Source organism: Lutra lutra, chromosome 8 (genome assembly GCF_902655055.1).
Source record: "Lutra lutra chromosome 8, mLutLut1.2, whole genome shotgun sequence".
NCBI lineage: Eukaryota > Metazoa > Chordata > Mammalia > Carnivora > Mustelidae > Lutra > Lutra lutra.
Window position 1 is genome coordinate 14,885,713 of NC_062285.1, and position 23,524 is coordinate 14,909,236.

Sequence of the window (23,524 nt, forward strand, 5' to 3'; positions counted from 1 at the left end):
TTGCTTAAATATTCATTTTAAATATGGTACAAAAAAGTCTTTTGTTGTTTTTTTTTTTTCTTGATTAGCCTTGGAAAAAGGCAAAAGACAATTTGTTTTCAGAAACCATATTATAGGGAATAGGAAAATGTTCTTTTAGCATTAAGTTTCTTAATCTCTCTCCACCTCCTTTCATTTAAAACATTTCCTCATTTTGCCTCCTGAAAATATATTTGGCTTTTCTGAACCTAGAGATATTGCCTTAACAACTTTCTTAAAACAAACAAACCTAACTTAGCAAGTATTCTATGAACCCACACAAGCACACAAAGAACTAGATGTTCTTTGAGATGTGTCCTGTATCATTCATGTCCCAAGTCAAACATGTGTATGGTTACTGAAGGGAACTCCTCTTTATAAATGAACCTCTTTCATTTTTCCTGCTTCAGCTCTATTTTCTCTTTGATCCGTATTAAGATCTATACCATTCTTCCTTCTTTCTCCAAAAAGGAACAAACAGTTTCAGGTTGAATTAAATTGCACTGCACAAATGGCCTGCCAGGGAGGTGGGGCATTTGGACTGGCTTGCGCTAGGACGTAGTTAACAAAGGGACACATTTGCCTGTAGAGAACTTAGGGCCATAATAAAGACAACTGAAAGTTGGTCTGCTTTTTCTCACCATCTCGTAACAATGACTCTAAATGTCAGTGATAAAAGACTCCTCCATGAAGAGGCAAACCACTCTTGCCCTGCCCCCAAATTGTTACCCTATATTGCACTGTGAGAAAATAAAAGACTCTTTTGCAATTTTCCTTTGGATGGGCATGGTAGTCTTTGATGTATAATTCTCAAACACAGGGAGAGACCACTACATTAAAAAGTGGAATATTTGGTAAAAGCGAATGAAACCTTGAAGTTCCCTCACAGGCTAATAGTATCATTTCTGTGACAGCGTGAGATCCTGTTCCTTTTTCATATTTGCTCCAAGTTTTCAGGGCAACTGGAATTCTGTAAACACTACCATCAATCATTGAGAAACCAGGAGATGGAGAAAGAAGTGTTCCATAATTTTACTAAGCCTTGAGGAAAGTGACTGAAATAAAACAAACCCTAGGTCTTTCTTGCCTGTCCTATTCTCAAGAGACTTTAACAGTCACTTTATGTATCTGTACTGATACTTTCCTCAGAATTTTCTGCCTAGAAAGGCAGGATTTACTTTTTGAAAAAAAAAAAATCTTGAAATAAAAAATGAAGTTTCTATGAAATTGATATATGGCATTCACCATGCTATTTGATCCCTCAATCTATCTTGGGTCAGGTTCTCTAAAGCCTAGTTCCGTACCTTTCTCCATATTTTTTCCAACGAATTTTCTTACTGCTTAATTCAGCCATAGTAGCCCCATCCCTCTTGGTATATTTACAAACATTCCAGTCAAGTTTAGCCTTTACAACTTTACAGATGAGGCAAGAAAACTGATTTTCAGATGTTAAAATAATTTCTTCTTGGTTATATAAATAGTTAATGGCAGAACTGAAATTTGAATTTGGATTTGTTAGGATTTACACTTTCGCTCTTTTTTAAATTTTTTTAAAGATTTTTTTTTTAAATTTACTTATTTGAGAGAGAGAGAGAGACAGTAAGCAAGAACATGCAAGCTCAGTGGGAGGGGCAGCAAAGGGAGAGGGGGAAGGAAAGGCACACTGAGCAAGGAGGCCAGCACAGGGCTTGATCCCAGGAACCTGAGATCATCACCTGAGCAGAAGGCAGACACTTAACCGACTGAGCCGCCCCAGTGCCCTTTTAGGTCTTTCCTCTTTCTCATGTTACTACCAAATCTTAGAAGTCCACATGTTGCTTGAATCTAAGATACCAAGCAAAGACACCCACGGCAGCTGCCTTCACTATAACCATCCACCCACTCATTCACTTAACAAATGCCTAAATATATAAATATAGGCACGGTGTACAACTAAGAATGGGAAATATGAAACTGGTTCAGCCAGTCTTCCATTGGGTTATTCACATTCTTCTGGGATGTTAATTGTTCAGTTTTACAGACTTAAACAATGTTGGAATTGGTAAAATTTAAGCGATATGAGAAACCCAGAATATAATATAAAACATATGGTTCAGACAGGTTAAGAATAATCCAGCTCATTAAGTTAGAAACAGTTTCTACTTGATTTAAACCTTCAGTGGTAACTCTTCGCTACAATGACTTCTAAAGACAAACAGAAAATAGCTTGACCAGTCTTTGAAATAAACAAAAGAATGATGGACTAATCTAGTTTCTCAAATTCTAATCATTTGCATACCACAGTCTTGATTTCTGCCTAAGTCTGCATACCAGCTACATATTCTCTAAACCAATTTCTACTGAAAATATCTTAAAGGAAACTTTATATTGCTACTTTACATGAAAAACTGATAATGCAGAAATGGAAAGTAACTACAGAAATACAGTGAGATGGTCAGTAAATTATATCAAGGGAGCATTGGAATGGAAAGCTCTGAGCCTGAAGCTTGATCTGCTCTTTGTTGAAAAGGGAGATTAGCAAGTATTTGGCGGGTGTTAGAGACCTACCAGTGCCCCCACTAATTTTTTTTATTGGAAATAATCAGAAAGATGGAAAGAGCATCTGAATGGAAGTAATTTTCTCATTACATGATTCAGTGCTATTTAATATTGTGTTTGTATCCCACCAAATAGCCTGTTGCAGACCACAGAGTTACATGTTCTAGACACATGGGGACATCCAGTGAGTCAGGGGGCTGTGAATGCATTACATGTGGAGAGGACTGTTGGAAGCAGCTTCTAAGTCCGCATCTGACATTTTTATTCATTCAGTCATCAACTCATAAGTACTAAATATCTCCCATGTATCAGTCATTGTGCTAAGATCTGGGGATTCAATGGTAAGACCCTCACTTCAAAGAGAAAGTAAATTAGGTAAAAATGAAGAAGATAATTAAATAAACAAACTGTACGATATAATAGAGGACCCAAGAGATGCTAAGTGCTAGACTCATAGGGAGAAGGATCATTTTTAAATCTCAGGAGGTCACCCATTCTCTCAGGATTTCTAGAAGGCTTATTGTCTATTACAGGTTGCCAATGATTACTCATTTCCTTTGGTGAGCATCAGTTAAAAATAGCTATCATATAATGAATGGAAACCGGAAGATACTTCAAGACTACAAGGACAAAATAGCAAAGTGTTCCGTGATGTGGAAAGAATAAAATGAATGTCAGAAAGAACACCAGAGATTGGTCTAATCTTTTTCTTTTATAGGAAATAGAAGCCCATGATTTCCTAGACTTAGAGGCTGAAATGAGATTTAAGCTGGATCTCCTGACATCCAGTCCAATGTTCTTTGTACTATGGGACATACATAAGAAAAGAATCTTGAGAGTTAAGGATATTTATGTTTATTCCAACAAGATACTCTGGAGCATTCCCAGTAAGTAAGTACCAATGCAACAAAACAAACAAAACCAAACAAAAACCCAAAAAAGAAATTAAGATTCTTGTGTAGTAGATAGTAAAATGATCACATTTAAAGAAAGATTGAAAGGGGGATATTTAAAGAAATATATAATACGTATTATGATTCTAAGATAAACTGTTGTCTAAGCCATATTAAAATACTTTTATTGAGAAACACGATCACATTAGGATGGAAATATGAATGGTTTACTATGCCATTATGTTATATTATATGCCATATATTTTCTTACTACAGTTATAAAAACAACTGTAAAGCTAATCAGCATAAAGGGTTTCCTCTATAGAGTTGATGTTTTATCTTGAGGGAGAAATTACATTCTCTCTCCCGTGGTCTTTGGCACCACTGCATTGAGAGATCTTGGAAAGAGGAGGCAAGGGAAAGCCCTTTGTGGATAGGTAATGTACTATATGCCTCTTTCTTCTTCATACTCATCATATACATTAAGAAAAGTATGTGGTTTTGAATGTATAAGAAGATTTACCCCATTGCCTAATTTACAAGCTTGATAATCACTAGAGCACACTGGTTAAGGAGGAAATCGAGAACACTATGTTTATAACCTCACCCATTTAATATCAGCAGGATTACTCTGGAGCATGTAATTTACAAATGAATAACGTAGTCTCTGTCAAGTCAGCAGACTGGTGAATTCTACTATATAAGGATTCTTTGGGAGCCCTCGACCTGGATTTTTAGCTGTATTGTTTTTGTATTCTTTACCGTTCTTAGCTAGTAAATACTCTCTTGCCTTCATTCTAAATTATTTTTTATTCAGAATGAAATTTTCCATACCCAATGGCACAATTTTATTGAAATCTGTTGTTCAAATTCAGTTGTATGAAAGATTTTCCTAGAGAATCCTAATGATAGTGCCTTGAAAATGAAAAAAACATGTATCGTCTTGTTGTCTAAATGAAACCATTTAAGTGGTTGACCCAGCTTGCAATTACATGCTAAGCCAAACACTTTGTTCTCCCCATGGGAATGAAAACTAGTGGAATACAATATACCTGTGAAGCTTGAGAGTGACAGTTCCATAAACAGTAGCAAAACCGAGAAGACGGACCCATCTGAGGAGAATACAGCGAAATGTGCTTGGCTCAAAGTACAAAATAACAACCTGTGGGATGAGAACAGAAAGAAAGAGACCTTCAAGATCAACTGTTGACCCACAGACTAAAATCAATATTTCACATATGAATTTTGACATAAGCACACATCCTTTTCAATAAAACTTTAAAATATTGTTTTGATTACTCATTGTCCAAATCAAAAGACTACAGTCTCCCTATTGCTTTCAAATCAAAACTAAGTTTTTTAATTCTGGCTTTCAGGAGTTTCTATCAATTGTCTCTCAGCCTTTGGCACAAACTTAACTCTCTTTATTTCCCCAGATGGGCCAGCCAGGCTGTCGTCCATTGTCATACTCCACTCCCTACTTCCAGCATTAGTCTCCCCTGTCGGAACCAGCCCTGAGAGGGTTGTCCCATAACCTACTCCCCAGTCAGTTCACCCTCAGTACCTGTCTCAAGCCCCTCACTAACTCTTCTCTTCTCATTCCAGAGTTCTCACTGAGCAAATATTAAATAAACATTTACCATGAGCCAGATACTATACTAGATGCTTTAGATACAAAGGTCACTAAGAAAGAGAAGCAAGACCTGTAAATGTGCATTAAAGTAGCACAGGTGCTGTGAGGAACACCTGGCAGGTTCAGTGGGACACAAAGCAACAAGTGGTCAGTTCTGGGCGGGGGGTGTGGCCGGTCTAAAGGCATGGGCAAGGCACTGTATGCATTACCCTTCAGATCCTACTGGTGGTTTTGAACAAGCCCTCATAGAATGGGAATTGGTTTGGCCCTGCTTCAGAAACCTAAAGAATAAATGTTGAAGAATGTAGACTTACGCTCTTATGCTGGAGTGGCAGGCCTGGACTGATTTTGCTGAAAACAAGGTCAGCATAACAGAAAAACATACACACTCACAAAGATAAAATTTGGGAAACATAAAGCACAGCTGGGTGACATGGGATGGGTGCTGACATCTTCTTGATGGTAACTTACAAATGGAGCCCCAGTCTCCAACAGTGCCAGGAATAACATCACCGGCAGCTCTCTGATGGTATTTCTCAAATAGGCCTACCGTAGAAAGATATTAAACTAGGTACTTCCAATACCATTAGAATTAAATTCTCAAGGAGTGGGAAAAAGGCTGGTATTAAGAAGAAATCAGAGGAAGGTAAAAATAGGTGTGGCCAGGAGATCATGTTGCTTTGTGTCTAGGTAGTATCTGTCCTTAATTTTTTAATTCAGTAGGTCTATGCTGAAGATGCAGAACAAGATGGGATTTTAAAATTCAGTCTACCAGGAAAAGTGCTTGGAGTCATCCAAAAAATGATATAAAAACATTTCCTTTATTTGCTATTTTCACAAAACAAGTTCAAACTCTGTAAATGTGTGTTCTAGGTTTTAGCTCATAAATTTTAGAAATAGTTCTTTACACAAGGGTCTGGCAGTAATTACAAATTCTGCAAAGCAAGCTGTATTGTTTAGTAAGGAATCTGAGCTGAAGGAAAATGGGAAAATTTAGGAGAAAAAAAAACAAATGAGGAAAACTTGGTAGATTAAGAGCTAGGGGGTATGTGCTCCATCTTATGGCAGAGATAAAGGATAAAATAGAAACTAGTGAGAGAGGGACCTAAAGTCTAGAATATGCAAAATCTCAAATATTTCCACTAGAAATGGCTTTAGAGATTATTTAGAGGTTAGTCCAGGACAGTGGATTCCTGGAATCTACAAAACCCTGTGACTTATTATAAAGTTTCCCGCAGCACACCAAACACTGATTAGGGGCATGAATAAGCAAAGGTGAGGAACGTAATACAGAAATCTGCGTGTCTGGAGGGAAGAATTGCTCTTGGATTGTTCAGGAACTACTGTCATAGCTTCAAACTTCTATTTCACAGATGAAGAATCTGAGGGCTCATTACTGTAAATGAAAGACTGAGTAAGTGAGAAATAATGAAAAAATAATAGTCAATTTTTTTCAAGATCAGTGGGTGAGGTATAAGCTGAAACATAATAGAAAACGAAATTCCAGGGGCGCCTGGGTGGCTCAGTGGGTTAAAGCCTCTGCTTTCGGCTCGGGTCATGATCCCAGGGTCCTGGGATCGAGCCCTATATCGGGCTCTCTGCTCAGCGGGGAGCCTGCTTCCTCCCCCTCTCTCTCTCTGCCTACTTGTGATCTCTGTCTGTCAAATAAATAAATAAAATCTTCAAAAAAAGAAAAAGAAAAAGAAAAAGAAATTCCAGTGAACTTAATAAAATACACTATTAGAAACAGTTCAGCAAATAGTGAAGTAGAACTCCTAATTTTGGACTGTGGTGATGGGAGAATCCAGGCTCTGCATCCAGTCTCCCTGGGTTCCAAACCTGGCTCTGTTCTTCACTAGGGTGACTTTGACAAATTACTTGACATTGCCTTGCTCTGCCTCAGTTCTCCCATTTTTACAATGAACACAGCACTAACACTTCCAGATAGGTCTGTTTTGAAGTTTGAATGTGATAAACATAGCACCTGGTACACTGGGCATTCAATGAATTTTGGCTAATATATTAGGAGAGCTGAGTTATGTGTACTTTGTTCTAAAAGTTATCATTCTCACTGATGTGAATTCTTTTCTGATTGTTCCAGCTACTCCCTTTGAATTCCTATAGTCACTTTCCACCATACACTTTTTTTTACTTTATATTATACCATAGTTAACTGCATGGGTACTCCCCTGAATCAACGTAAAACCAAAGAGGGCATGCTTCTCCATATATTCTGTGTGCTGGGCACAGAGAAAATTTAAATATATTAAGCATTTGGTCAATGATCTAATTTAGCTAATTTAACAAGGAAAATGTTATCTTCAAAATAAACTATGTGAAAATTCCAATTAGGATTCACTAATCATTGTGATTCTGACCTGCTCAGTTTCCACTCTGTTTCTGACCTGGGCCCGTTCACCCTTCCTTAGGCAACCTGGTGGTCTCCCGCTCCCAGGAGGTCACCATGTTGATGGCCGAACTTAGTGCGGACACCTGATCAGCATAGCGCACTCCCACAGAACTCCTGGGTTCAAGCAATCCTCCTGCCTCAGCCTCCTGAGTAGCTGGGACTACAGCAATCACTGGCAATCACTGTGATTCTAATTCATTCATTCACTATTTAGTCTGCGATTTAGAAGCCATTTTAATTAATCAGATGTGGATTAGGTCCTCGAGTTACAGTTTAGAAGAGTGGATGCTCTGTGTACATGATAAAAATAATGGCATGATCATACCAAATATTTATATAGCACTATTATTAGACACAAAATTAAGCTTTTTTTTTTTTTACAGTATTTACTTCTTTAATCCCCACAATACTTATACAGTAGGAATGTTTATTTTACAAAGGAGGACTGATGCACAAAGAATTCAGGAGATGTGCTCAGCATCACACAGCCAGGAAATGTCAGGGTGAGATCTGAATCCAGGCAGCTGAGTTCCAGAGTTCATGTCTTGCTTCTCTAAATAGTTCTACCATTTGGGGGAGGTGACGAATGCTATTACACTGTGAATTGAATCATATTGAGGATTCAGAGAAAAGAGGAATTACTCTCAGTGGAAACAAGTGAAGTTACGTAGGAAGGTTCACATCTGAGTAAGCACCTGGAGGAGGAGAGGGTTTAAGTACGTAAGCAGACAGGAAAAGAGGGAGGGAGCCAAGACAAAAGACAAAGGCCTCATTGTGGGAAAGCTTCAGGAGTGTGGAGTATACAATTTTGGACAGAAAGATGTAAAGGGGAGTACTAAAAACCAAGATTTAAAACAGAGATGGGACCAGTTCATTGTAAGTTTTAAATGAAAGGGCGAGGGATTCAGATTTTATTCCGTAACAAGGCCTGTCATTAAACTTCTATAAACTGAGATCACATCCCACGGAGTTAATCTGGCGGCATCACACAAGATGACTGGATGCGATGGAAGGGGAAGATACTGAAGGGGAGAAGGCCAGCTGGGAGACATCAAAACAAAACAAAACAAGTTCATCACCTTTCTCACCAAACTTTCCCTTTTCTTATATCTTATTTTGGCATCGTCCTTTCCTCTAGTCCCCAAATGCTTCTGCTTCCTTAACTCTCCCGTGTGGAACTTTTCAGTGGCTCCCAGGGTTCTTATGAAAAAGCCTAAATTGGTATTTTTAAAGAAGATTTTACTTATTCATTTGAGAGAGATGGAGAGAAAGAGCACCCATGTGTGTGCACAGGGGGAGGAACAGGGAGCAGGGAGACAGAATCCCAAGCCGACTCTACACTGAGTGCAGAACCCAACTTGGGGTTCGATCTCATGGCCTGGAGATCACGACCTGAACCAAAATCTAGAGTTGGATGCTTAACCAACTGAGCTACCCAGGCCCCTCAAAGCCTAAATTATTCAGGATGATAAGATGCCAGCTTACTTCTATTACATCAGCACTTTCCACCTACCCAAACCTTCCGACCTTACATATGCTGTCCCTCCTGACTAGCTGTTCCTTACACAACCCAACTGTCTCACCTGTACCTGGCTTACTCCCATTTACCTTTCGGGCTTCAGTCTAAACCTCTCTTCCTCTAGGAAGGGGAAGCCTTCCCTGTGGCTTCGCATGCCATCCCTACTTGATTGTGGCCCAGGATCCTTAGCCATGTGTTACATTTGTAGGCTTGGCAAACGACCATGCTTACTGTGTTCAATTCTACACTACTGGCCCTAACTAACTGATTCCCCAGGCACACAGCAAGAGCTCCTGAATATGTGCTGAATGGCAGAAAAAATACAGCTGTCAGAGAACGGTAAAGAAGGCTGGAACTACTGTAGTGAGAACGGGAATCAGGCATTCATGAGAACAGAGGAAAGAACATGCTGAGTCAAGAAAATTGGGCAGCTGGTTATTTGTTGAGGCAAAAGTGAAGAAAGTGTCAAAAATAATGTGAAGATTTTAAGCCTGGGTGACTGGAAGGATGATTGTGTTTAGAAAGAAACAGCTAAAAAAAAAAAAAAGATGATGCACCAGTCTGGGTCGAACGGCGCCAGCTCTGCTAAGAAACCTCCCCGCCGGCTTCATCCTTCACGTCTCCGCTCAGAGTTGGCATCCCCCGGACTGAGTCAGGCTTCCGTCTTATCTGCACACGATTTCCTTGTATTGAATTCTGAGCTTTCCTTTTTGACACTTACCGACTCTATTTTGATAGAGCCATCTGTAATTCATTTGTTAAATGTGTCTACTAGCTAGTTTGTAAGTTGCATGATTAATGATCATGCGTGATTTACAATCCCTACCGGGATCGTAACTATCTTGCTTGGGATTGCATACCCATTCCCTAGTACCTGGCAACAGTAGGTAACCAAGGAAAGAGATTAAATAGAGGAAAGGAAGGAAGGAAGAAGAGGGGAAGGAAGGAAGAAAAGATGTAAGTTTACTTTTTTGATATATTGAGTATAAGTTGTCTATACAACATCTAACCTAGATCTAGCTTTTTAGTAGTTAATATAATAATACAATTATAATAATTATATAATAATTGTATATAATAATATATGTAATATATACAATTGTATATTGTATATACAATATACAATAATATATGCAATATATACAATTGTATATTGTATATACAATATACAATAATAATGAGAAAAGGGGGGAAAAGATGAGAAGTTTCAATATTTTTCAAATCTCAATATTTCACCTTTCCTTATTAAATATAATGTGTATAAAGCTATAGCTTAACAAATTATTATAAATATCCCTTCCCAAATTCCAAGTGAGTAACAAGTTTTCTAACAAACCTTTATAAAGGAAGAAATGGAGAAAACCTAAGCCACTGGGACAAGGAATTTATGAACAATGATGATAACACAAATAGTGTTATGTAGCATTTTATGTAGCATTTACATCAGCTGCCTGTGTCCCCCCGCCACTGATCACTGTGACAGATATCTTCTGCACATTTTTGTCCAGTATACTTTATTAATCCCACTTTAAAGATAATGAGACTGAACTTTAATGGAGTTACCTAATTTGCCCCTGGTTATAGAAGATTATGTTTTTCAACCTGAACCCAGAAAAAGTTCCTCTACTAGAATAACTGCCTGAGGTATATTTTCAAAGTACGTATTTCAAGAGAAAGCTTTCCCCATTCTCTTTCCAATACTAGATGCTAGTGACAGGCATGAAGGTGTTTAGCATGTGAGAAGCAGGACAGAAAGAAGTGTGCACTTCGGTTACTGAGAACCCTAAGGACCCAAGAGCGTGCAGAACTGTCGGATGCGTGAGCACAGCGTATGGTATAAGTAGGTTCAGGAGGGGAGGGTGAGAGCGAGAGAGACCAGAGACCTTCTGTATATTTTAAGGACTTGGTTGTTCGACACTGGATGTTTTTTCAGATGCTTATAAAGTTCAGTCAGCTGATCTTAGTGGTGGGATACTCTAGGCATTGTGCTTTTATAAAAAGCACTGCTGTTTCGGAAATGGCCTTCCAAGCATTCCCCTCGTTACAAACAAATCTGCACAGATTTTACACCCATTTCATCAAATACAATTTTTTTTTTTTTAAGCTAGTTTTGAAGTCAGCTTGATTGCCTATACACTTTGGATACTGAACACATCTAATGGGGAAGAAAAGAGAACCACAAGAGAAAAGAATATTAGGCTTTCCAAATATGCACAAAATAGAAGAACATTTTTAAATAGAATAACTTTCTTTTTGCAAATATAGACATAACACCAGAGATAGAACATGAACCTCTGTGTGTTGGCTCAGTAGATGCTGGGCCCTGTGCTTTCAGAAGACAAATGCTGGGAGGGTAAAATGGTCAAAGCTAGTGCAGGCCAGTGCTCTTCCCAGAACTCTGAGAGGAAAAATGTGAAGGAAGGTCTGGCTTTAGGCCTGATATTTTAAGGATCTGAGCAACAGTTTCCTAACAGCATGGGACACAGCAGTTCTACTTTCTTTTTTTTTTTCTTTTTTTTTTAAGATTTTATTTATTTATTTGACAGAGAGAGATCACAAGTAGACGGAGAGGCAGGCAGAGAGAGAGAGAGAGAGAGAGGGAAGCAGGCTTCTTGCTGAGCAGAGAGCCTGATGTGGGACTCGATCCCAGGACCCTGAGATCATGACCTGAGCCGAAGGCAGCGGCTTAACCCACTGAGTCACCCAGGCGCCCACAGTTCTACTTTCTTAACCGACTCGTCGAGTGTTATTTGCTTCAGTTCAGTGAAACTGGTTGTGAATGAAACCACTTGTACAGATGAGTGAGGTGCACGATGCCTTAGCGTCTGTGCTAGTGGGCATGCGGGGACAGTTTTATTTACAAAAACGATTACTGGGTGATGAGAGCCCAGGGACAGATGCCGGGGACAAGACTTGTGCTGATGAAGTTGTCCTTTGATAAGGATGTGAAGGACTTGTAAAGCTTTAAGGACTCTCTCTGCCATGTCTACAATTTCTTTCTGCTTCGTCCACGGAAGAGTCTTGCTACTTAAATATTCTCCAGGGCCACTTAACCTTCTCCAGCTTGCCGTGCTCCCAACAGTCCTTACTGAGCAGGGGAGGAACAAAGCTGGGAACTTGTCTGGAGGACAGTCTACAAAGTAACGCTAGGAAATATCTCATATTAAAACCTACTACTTAATCCAATCAGGTTTGCTATCTTTTGAAGTAGGAGGCTGGAAATGAATCACGTAGGTGGAACTAGGTATATTAAAGGACTTTTATACAGGACTTGCTTGATAAAATAAGGAGATCGGAAGTTCCTTGAGTGTTCTAAAATTATTTTTTCTATATTTGGGAAGAAATATGACTCTGTACACAAGAAATATTTAGGATGAAGACGTATGTCCTATAAATGTTTAATTTTCTAAAGTTAGATTCAAATGACAAAAAAATAAAAATTACTTAATACCACTTTACGCCCATGCAATTATCACAAAAATGTAAGGGGCTAAGATTGTGATTATGTCTTTACACAACACAATGGTCTAGAACTTAATACTTTGTACTTGGCTCCTATTATTCAAAGCAACAAAGTAGGGATAAATTGATAGACTAAAATATAAAATACATATATAATTTTTACTCATTTATAATACATAAATTTATAATACATAATTTATAATACATAAATTTATAATACATAAATATTTTGGGGTTACTGTGACAGCAGATGAGTTCTGCCTGACACAGCTCCTCTAAAATCCCCAATATAATACCCCTCAAAAGATAAAAAATAAATTTTTTTAAGGGTCACAGCTCTAAAAACAAAAGGCAAAGATGACAAGATCCCCAATTCTCACTGGTGATTCTACTTACTGCCTGGTAGATGGTATCGAATTAACAAGCACCTTTTAAATAAAACATCACATGCCTCATTCTCTGAACCAGAATAAGATCTGAAAGCCCAAAGATAACAGGGAGAGATTTTCATTCCTATTCCTTGTCAGAATTTCGTTCTGAGACCCACAGGCTTTTACTAGATGAAACAAGCACACTAAAAATCTTGGGTCATGTCCTCATTGCGCAGGGACGATTTCTGCCTCAGCCAGTCCTGGAGCCTTCTTGTCCATGAGCACTTTTCCCGATCAGCTCCCCTCTCCTCCATCCATTCGGGGATTAGAATTCCCAGGATGTGGCATTCAGAAATGTGATACTTAGCTGCCTAGGGGAAAGCACAGCACGGGGAGGGAAGAGCCAGGATGCTGCTGGAGAGTACAGAGAGCCTCCCTGCTCTGTTTTCTTATCTCTCCACAAGAAAAGGTGCTTTATAGAAATACCCCATCACAACAAACGGAATACACCTAGAAACAAATGACTGTTTGTCTAAAACTTTTACAACCTCAGTTTACGTGTTCAGAAGGAATAATTTTTTAGTTAAGAGTAAGTTATGCTGGGGCACCTAGGTGGCTCAGAGGGTTAACGCCTCTGCCTTCATCTCAGGTCATGATCCCAGGGTCCTGGGATCGAGCCCTGCATCGGGCTCTCTGCTCGGCAGGGAGCCTGCTTCCTCCTCTCTCTCTGCCTGCCTCTCTGCCTACTTGTGATCTCTGTCTGTCAAATAAATAAATTAAAAAAAAAAAAAGAGTAAGTTATGCTACATGACTTAGGATAGAAGATTATACCATCCTAACAGTCATGTTCTCAAGAACATTAATGAACATGGTAAAGTTCTTGGGATTTATGTTAGGTGAAAAACCAAGCAGCATGTAAAATATAGAGAGAGCATACAGTGTGGTATTGATTATGCTTAAAATTTATTTGTCTATATGAATATATATATGCACACACACATGCACATACATAAATGATAGCATATCTACTCCCGGCTTATTACTCTTAACTTAACCCTTAATTTGTTCCAGAAAGCAGATCACGAAGGGGCCACTTATAAACGCCGAGGGGGGAAATGTACTGTATGGTTTATTCCTATTAAGAGTTCCATCTTGGGAAGCCTGGGTGGCTCAGTGGGTTAAGCCTCTGCCTTCAGCTCAGGTCATGATCCCAGGGTCCTGGGATTGGGTCCTGTATAGGGCTCCTTGCTCAGTGGGGAGCCTGCTTCTCTCTCTGCCTCTGCCTGCCTCTCTGCCTGCTTGTGCGTGCTCTCTCTCTCTCTCTCTGACTAATACACACATAAATAAATAAATAAATAAATAAATAAAATCTAAAAAAAAAAGTCCATTTCAAAATTATGTTTTCTATAAATTATCAAAAAGGCAAAAACAAGGAAACAGAAAATCTAAAGCTATGTTTCTGCTTCCTATTTTTTCTCCTGATGCCCTTAGAAGTGAACTACATGTTTCTCTGAGAAAAACACACCAATAATCAGGGTGCTGAGATTATGAACAAAGTATTACAGTTAAGATATTTTTGATTTTGTATTATTACAATAAAAAAATGTATATTCTTTGAAATGGTCATAAACTCTCTTTAGGGTTCAGTTCAAAATCTTATTGCAAATTTTTATTAAGCGAGTGTTGGTTTTGAGGAAATTATATATACATATATGTCAATATATATATATCTCGTAAACCTAACAGTATTTCCAGTGATTCTCTGGGTTTAGCATTAAGTACGCATACACTTCTTAGTATTTTAAAATTTTTCTATAGTTAGGAAAAAACATTAATTTTAGTAAAAAACTATTCTAATATCTCTTCCAGGAGTGTAATAAATGGTAAGACAACATAGGATAACTGAATCTTTTAGTTTAGTCCATGCAGATAATTGTGAACACAAAGTTAAGCCTTCTGGGTCCTCTCCTAAAACTTGACAATAAGAAAGGTATAATTTATCTGTGAGCCACTAAGTTGTTAGAGAGATAAAAATATATCTCTTGAGAATGAACAGTTTCAGGAACAAATGAGCTCTAAATATGATTTAAATATGATCAGTGATTTACAGATTCAATTTAAAAAAAATGAACAAAGAACAGTACAAGAGTTGGTAAATGGAGTGGTAATGAAATGCCATTAGACACTGGGGGATTTCACTTAATTCTGAATATAAAATATATGTAACATGTATCTTAGAAATTTTTGCTGTGATTGCTGGTACAGGGATATACCTGGTTTAGAATGAAATGAAAATAAACACACACATGGATTGAATTAACTAGCTTAAGTAGAATATATATGAAGAAGGAGAAGAGATCTAATAAGATAAAAAAAATTTAAAAAAAAGATGAAAATTTTCATTTGTAAAATAGTACAAATGTATGAATTGTCTACCAATCAGGTGGAAGAGATTCTGCAGCCTAGTACAATGGGTAAAAAAGGAATTTGGAGTTAGTTTCCATAAATGCCAATCGGGCTCTACCACTAACTAGACATACAACCTACAAATCCCTTACATTCTGTGGAATTCAGTTTCCTTAACAGTTTAATGAAGACAATGCAAAATCCTATAGTATTTATAGAATCAGTTAATAAACCACAGATAAATAGCAAATGTCAGTTTTGTTATCAACATGAAAATTAATTTGGATATTTGTCCCATTTGAATCAGAAATCTGTTTAGTCCTCTAGTACATGTACCTTCAAATACTGACAGAAAAGAAGCTTCTAAATACTGTGGAGTTGAGAATGGGGTATAGAGGGAAGGTGAAAGAAACACAAGGCAAACTATGTCTTTAAAGCAGTAGGGGAGCTGTTAGTATGAGGGGTAAAGGAGGAAAAGCCAGGTGTATTCATTATCTATTGATACATAACAAATTATACAAATTTAACAGCTTAAAACAACACATATCTATTATCTCACAAAATCTGTGGGTTAGCAATCTAAGCATTGTAGATCTCACGGTCTCTCACAAAACTACAATGATAGTATTTATCAGGGCTGGGGTCTCATCTGAAGGCTCAGCTGGGAAAGGATACACTTCTAAGCTCACGTGGTTGTTGACAGGATTTGGTTCCTTGGGGGCTGACGGAGGTAGAGCCTTGAGCTGGCCGTTAGTGGAGGCCTCTCCCAGTTCCTGGACCTGTGGACCTCTCCGGCATAGTAACTTGCTTCCCTAAAGCTAGCAAGAGAGAGTCTGTTTGCAAGATAGAAGTAATAGTCTTTTATAACCTCATCATGGAAGTGACATTCTTTCATTTTATACTGATGTTTTTTATTGATTAGGAACAGGTTAGTCAAGGAGATGAAACTGCATAGGCTGTGAATACCAGGAAGCAGGAATCATTGGGGCTATCTTAGAAGCCATCTACCACAAAAGGCAACCCTACTTTTATATAATCAGAAATGCTGTTATGTTCAAAGTGAACGATGTAAGAAGAGTAGAGAATTAAAAGCCATTCAATGCCTAAGACATGCATTTAGAGAAAGAATAATGTGAAAAATAATTTTAAAAGAGAAGTCTTTAGTTTTTTTCTTTCTTTATTCATTAGAGAGCTAGAGAGAGAGAGAGAGAATGAGCAGGGGGGAGAGGCAGAAGGAGATGGAGAAGCAGACTCCCTGTTGAGAAGTGAGACTGAAATGGGGCTTGGTTCTAGGCCTGGAGATCATGACCTGAGCCAGAGGCAGACAATTAACTGTCTGAGCCACCCAGGAGCCCCTAAAGGAGAAATCTTTAAAAGATGAAAGATGAAAGATGAAAAGAAATCCCCAAGGCTGGCTGTCCATGGGGTCTAATTCATTGTGAAGTTCATAATTCTGAGGTTGTTGCACATAGCTCATGACTAGGAACTGCTGAGAAATGACTTTTTTGGTTTTAATGTTTTTCAACAATGAGATAAATATGATAGGTTGGGAGAAATAATCTGGATCTTGTCAAGTATTTATGTCTATGTTTAAATTGTGACTAAGAAAGAATGAAGACTTCAAGTTAAACCTGGCCAATTGAACATGAGTATGTCTGCTCCTTCTGGAAACTCTAGTTAATGATGGAAAACATTCAAGACCAAAGGGAGTATGAATAGAAATGCCAACGGATGATAGATATCAACAAAATTCTGGAAGATGAAAAGCAGATGGTAATGTATAACCAGATGAAGAAATCAAAGAAAACAAAAACCTGTACCCAAACAGAGAGATGCCCCTCAGGGATCTGTCTCACAATCTTTTGGGGGCAGGGGAGTTGGGTAATAACAATAATTACATCTAATGAGTACTTGCTATGTTCCAATTACTCTTAAGTTGTCCTACATGAAACAAATTACATATTGCTTACAAAAATCCTTTAAGGTAGGCTTTATTAATATTCCCCACTCTACATGTGGGGCAACTCAAGGCACATAAAAATTGAGGAATTTGTGCAAGGTCACACAGTTAGTAGGTGGCAGAACTGAGGCTTAAAAACTGGCCTGAGTCTAGAGCACAAGCTCATTATCATGGTGCCTCATTGCTGGCCATTACGTAGGAAAGATAGAGTAATAAGGTAAAGATAGGGGTTTTTCATGGTGACTAGATATTGTCGAATGCCTGGTCACCGAGAACTTTGACCAGCTTGTCAGTGTAGTAAACATGGAGGGGTTAAGCTAATAATGTTTATAGGGTAAAAATAATTTTCAAGTAAAAAGAAATGAAAAATACAACTGAAGATAAGAAGGCAATTAACAACTGGGAAAATGAACACTAAAAAACAAAACTGGAATGAATCATGAAGAAAATTATGAAAGAAAAGAATGACATCCCGGAGACTGAACTACTGAGTCAGAGAGAAGAGGTGGCCATAATCATGGGAAAATTTGGAACCAATGCAATGGTCTTCAACTCTGACTCAACATGAGAATCACCTACGGTATTAGAGCATGTGAAAGCCCTGGTTTCCTTTGTTGAAACTTTGAGTCAGTAGTTCCAGGGCACAGTCTGAACAATCAGCCTTTTAGAAAATGCTCTACAGATGGCTTTAACTTAACAAGGGTAAAGAGCTGCTTATAATAGTTTACAGCCCAGAAGCAAGCCACACATAGAGCTGTTGTGGCCACAGCTCAGACTAAGAGTAGGGAAGGGTGAAGGAAGTGCTCAAAGACTAATAAAATGCAGTAAGAGTTCTATTGCCAGAAAAATATCCTACATATGCATGCACTCAAAATATGCGAATATTTAAGTCCAATATGCACAAAAGCATTATTTGCGACAGCAAAAACACTGAAAACATTGTCTACCCAGAGGGGACAGCTTAAATCAACAATTCATGTTACATCCATACAAAAGGGAAGGAAATTTAAAATAATTAAGTGGATCTGATTTTGTTGCTGTAAAAACATCTTTAAGAGAAATTGTTCAAATGAAAACAAAGTTGCAGAACAGTATTAAAAATATGATTCTGTTTGTATATATGTAAAAAGGAATGTCTGGCTGCAGACAGTAAACTATCAAGACTATTGACCTCTGGGGAGGGTGGACTGGGAGTGGAGGTGGTAGGGAGGGAGAGGGGGATTTTCACATCCTTTGGTGCTACTTGATTTTTTTTTTAAGATGAAAATATATTACTCTTATAATAAAGGAATGAAAACACATGAAAAGTTTTCTAATTTGCTGTAACCATTATAAATCTTTGTTTTAACATTTAAGAGAAAGAATCACATGTTCAACCTGACAGCTTTGCCAGGCTTGGTCACCCATTAAGTTTTACATGCGTGCATGTACACACACACACACACACACACACACACACACACACACACAGAGGTACCTGGAAGGACACTGCACAGATCTTTCACTGAGGGAGTCAGGGCAGAGGGGCCACTCTCCCTGATGAGTTTGTCTTCCACAAGGATGCCTTACTCAAAATAGGCTGTGGGGAGGTTGTGGATGAACCTTGCCTCTGGGGTGTGGGAGGCTGTTTCTAAGTATCAGGATGAGCAAGGAAAGAGGAGAAGGTTCCATATGTAATACCTACGACGTGACATTAAATGGAGGCAGCGACATATAGAAAAATGAAGAGAAACTGGAGGCTGTGAAAGTCCCAGACCTCAATAAAGAAACAAGGTACAAGAGTCCACATACACACAAAATGAATTAAAGTACAGCATTTTGAGAAGAAAAGAGAAGAAAAATGATAAAGAGACACAATATATTAATAAGATGCTTAATGACCAAAAGCTTTCTTAAGACCAAGAAAAAAATACACAAAGAACATGATCTGTATGCCACCTCCTGGTCCTTAAGTGGCCTCTGTCCCTTCACCATGGCCCACGTGTTTACCTTAGCTTCGTGGTTCATCGTTCCACTGACAGTCTTGCATAGACCATTCACTGGAAAAACTGTCTTTCTGTTCATAGTCCGAAGATCCTTCCAAATTTGTTGAAGAAATTGGGCAGACTATACAAAACATTAGGTTCTTTGAGCCATAGCTTACACGAAAATTCTGGAAAAGTAATTATTCAAGCTGCAGTCACAACCCAGGCTCAGAATTGGCCTGTCGGTCCTATGTGTGCCTTTGTGGAGAAGTCACCCTTGCCAGTACCAACTCTCAGTGCCCTGGGCAGAAAAAAGCATATATTTCCTGAGAGGCAGAGGCATGTCATGGAAAGATCATAGTATCTGAAGACACAGGGGACTGCTCTGCCACTTAGTCACTACATGACCTTGAGCACATCCTTCTGACCATCTCCTTCCTCACCTAGAAAGTTGAGTCAATCATCTTTCTCCCTCTACCACAGGATGGGAAAATTGTACTGGAAAGCACTATTTCAACTAGAGTAGTGCAATTGTTTCTCCTATACATTTTCCTTAAAGATTGATGCAGAATTACTTTTATTTCTGTTTAAAGTGAGCATTTAGGTGATTCAACCTGATCTTTAAAAATTCTCTCTCAATGGCAAAGTAACATAAATAATACGAGATCCCTTGGTGAAGGAATGGCTTAGCCAGCCTGATTCAGTCTGAGTCATTCACTGCCTCACCCCTTTTGGAGAGGACACATTCTTATAACTCAGCTCCAAGTAAAGAAGCTGAAAATAAAAATCTAAGTTTAACTGTAGGAGACCATAAAAGCTCTTCAGAATTTGTCAGTAAGCAATAACAAATGGATTTTCTCAATATATTTTCAGGCCTCCTTTGATTCACTTTCCTGTTCTGGAGTACTCTGTTTAACACATAGTCATTACCAATAATAAAAACCAATCTGCACATGGGATTTTTACTGTTTATTATGTACTTGATTATTTCTTTCCCAGAACTGAGATACTTTCCCAGAACTGAGGTTAAGAGACTTGCCCAAGGTGACAGTAATTTAAACATGTAAAAGGTGGAATTACTCTAAATTGTTAACATTTTCAAGGAACATTCCCTCTCCTTTGTAATGAAAAGCTGTTTGATCTCCAAAAGTTGCATTTCCTCGTTGGTAAAAAGTCAAGTAACAAATCGCCCTACAACCTAAGTATTTCAAAGTCAGTGTTCTACAGATGAGCATTCTGTATTTAGACATAGACCTTCTCCCTTTAAAATCCTTGCAGTAAATTCCCTCCTACACTCCTGTCTCTACAAGAACTCAATGTGAAGGTACTTCATACACACAGAACTTTCTCTACAACTCCCATCCTCTGTACTCCTGCACACCCAAGCTTCACAGTTCCTTTGCATCTGTATTCCATTGGCTTTTGCCTCTAGTCTTTCTCAGACTAGAGAAAGTATATACATGGCTATGTCCTAGATCACCTGGAAAGATGGTATCATTTTGAAAAGTTGTCTTTGGAATCCTATGCAACAGGCTCAAGGCCACGGAAATAAAGGTGTTTCTAAGAATACTACTTGCTTGGTGTTTTGAGAACGTCTTTTTATCAGTGAATGGCACTTATGCTCCATATTCTGTTAGAGGTTGACTATCCAAAATATAAATCTGCTAATATCTCACCCATGGTAAGAAACAGCTTCTGGCTTCTTGTTTTTTGTTAAAGTAAACACTGCTTGAAGTGGTATACGAATTCCCTTTCTTCTATGTCTCCACATAGTCTTCTTATAGTCTTCTCTTCCAATACCATCTAACATGTATCTGTACGTGAGCCACATGTAACTTGGAACACCCAAAGCAGCACAGACTTTCATAACTCTGTGTCTGTATTTGTGCCACCGGTCCCATAACATTCTTTTCCCTTTTTCTCCCAGCCACATAGGTAGTAGCTCTTTTCTCTGTGCTCAGAGAGTCTTTTTTGCTCATATCCTCATTATGGAACATAACACATTGCTTAAAAAATACCACTTCTCTCTCTCTCTCTCTCTCTTCTACTGGACAGTATGTTCAATTTTGCTTATTCAGTGAATGAATGAGAGTGTTTTTCATTTAGGAAACAACAACTCTAAATTCAGCTGCCTTCTTAGGTTCAACAAACTAAGTTCACTAAGAGACTTGGAGGCATGACAAAATGCCCCAGTCACAAAGAAAAGTGGAGCTCTTGGAATAACCTTTGGGAAGACTACTGCTATGTTCTCATAAAGATGTGTTATAAATCACATAATTTTAAAGACTTCAGTAAAAAGATAAATTATTCAAAAATATATATTTTTTTTTTTTAAATTTTTTTTTTTTTTTTTTTTTAAAGATTTTATTTATTTGACAGAGAGAGATCACAAGTAGACGGAGAGGAAGGCAGAGAGAGAGAGAGAGAGGGAAGCAGGCTTCTCGCTGAGCAGAGAGCCCGATGTGGGACTCGATCCCAGGACCCTGAGATCATGACCCGAGCCGAAGGCAGCGGCTTAACCCACTGAGCCACCCAGGCGCCCCTCAAAAATATTTTTTTTCTTGCAGGTTGTCACAATGTTTAAAATCCCTACCATTGGAATCACTTTTTATATCTTCAAAAGATCCCTATCAAATTTTATCTGAAAGGATTAGAGTGATGACAACTAACTGAAAGCCACTTTGGACAGAATCAGTTCTTAAAGGAATAGGCACAGGATGGGGAGTTTTGATGGAATGTAGGAGGGAAGAAACTATTCAGGACGTGGTCTACTGCTCAGATTGGAAGAGCCCAGTGAGGCAGACCTTAGGATGCCAGAAGGGGTTGCCATGGAGACTGAAGAGTTTGCACTGATGCAGGAAAGGACATGAAAGAAGAGGCAGAGAGGGACCGAGAAGGAAAGGTGCAGATCCTTGGCCGTTTCCTATTGCTTCACGTGAAGATGTCATATCTCTCCCGGAGTAGCATCATATCAAGATTCCTTCATTTAAGCAAGACCCTAAACAGAATTTTAGTATGCGTTTTTTTCTCTGCATATGTGTTCAGTTATCTGGATAACCGAGGAACACTGTTTATCTTATGTATTTTTAACCTCTCCTGTCTGTTGCCGATGCTAACAACAGAGCGCGCTTGTAGCAGCAAGCTGTCTGCGGGGGCGGGGAGGCGGGGCATGTGAGAGGGCAAGGGACCCATAGCTGCAAAAGCTTCAGAGGGCGTCAGACAGGCTTCCTACCTTCCCACAGTGTCTAGTCATGTACTAAGTTCTGTGGATTCTGCATCTGTAATAACATTTCATGACTATAGATCAGTTTGGGCTTTTTTTTTTCTTCTTAACATTTATTTGTTTGGGGGGCTGAGGGAGGGAAGGAGGCAAAGGGAGAGGAAGAGGGACAAAGAATCCTCAAGCCAATTGCCTGCTAAGGGCGCAGCCCCATGAGAGGCCTGATTCCAAGGACCCTGAAATCATGACCTGAACCTAAATCAAGAACGGGCTGCTTAACCAACTGAGCCACCCAAGCGCCCCAGGGCTGTTCTTAAACGTCATAGAAATGGGATCATTAAGTGTGCATTCTTTTGTGAGACTGAACGACTATCACCTTTTTGGTGCAGTAACTAGCTTCACTTTGGCATTACAATATTCCCATGTATGGGGAAAACCTTTAGAATTTTAAGAAATTTTTTCCTATGTATTATCTTATTTTAAAAGCTCCAGTTCTCCTCTGGCTCATCGCAGAGGTATGAGGAGAGGATGTGTGCACAGATCTCTGATTGCCTCCTAATCTCCTGACTCCCACCACAACCTGAAAGGACCAGGGTTGAGGAGGCAGAGGGCACTGATCTGCATTAGTGGGATGAAATTAGAACTTTTTCTGGTGCCATACAAAAGCTGTTAGGTAAGAAGGACCAATAAGATTTCTTTCTTTTTCATTTTTGTCCTTTTTACTTGTTTGCTTTTGTTTATTTGGTTTAACTTAACCTGATGGGAAAGTAAGACAACAATGTATGAAAACCACTTTTGGTCACTTGCAAATTATTAAGAAGAGAGGATCCAAAAAACCAACCAAACAAACAGGAGGAGAACAGGGCAGATCTGGGAGGTAGAACACAAAACAGAGAGGGAAACCAATGAGAGTAAAAGATCAGGCCTGGCCTTACTGGCCAGGAAGGAAGGAAGTTTTAACCATGGCTCTTCCCCATTAGAGCAGTCACTAGGCCAACAGATGATAAACTTCCTGTGTTCTGTTTAATCCTATCAAATCCTCCACAACATCGCCAGGACAGTGTCAATGTGTTCCACCACAATTTTTTGGCATTTTTGTCTCAGTCATCCTTCCATTATACTTTACGTTC

General features: G+C 38.8%; 1 protein-coding gene across 1 annotated transcript in view; it reads right to left on the minus strand.

Annotated features, from left to right (window-relative positions):
• The window catches only part of GPR158 (G protein-coupled receptor 158), a 424,695-nt gene that overhangs the window by 63,003 nt on the left and 338,168 nt on the right, over positions 1–23,524 (minus strand). Inside the window, exon 6 of the mRNA XM_047741925.1 lies at positions 4,502–4,611. Coding sequence (XP_047597881.1) covers positions 4,502–4,611 — 110 coding nt within the window. The remainder of the gene's footprint in view (positions 1–4,501; positions 4,612–23,524) is intronic.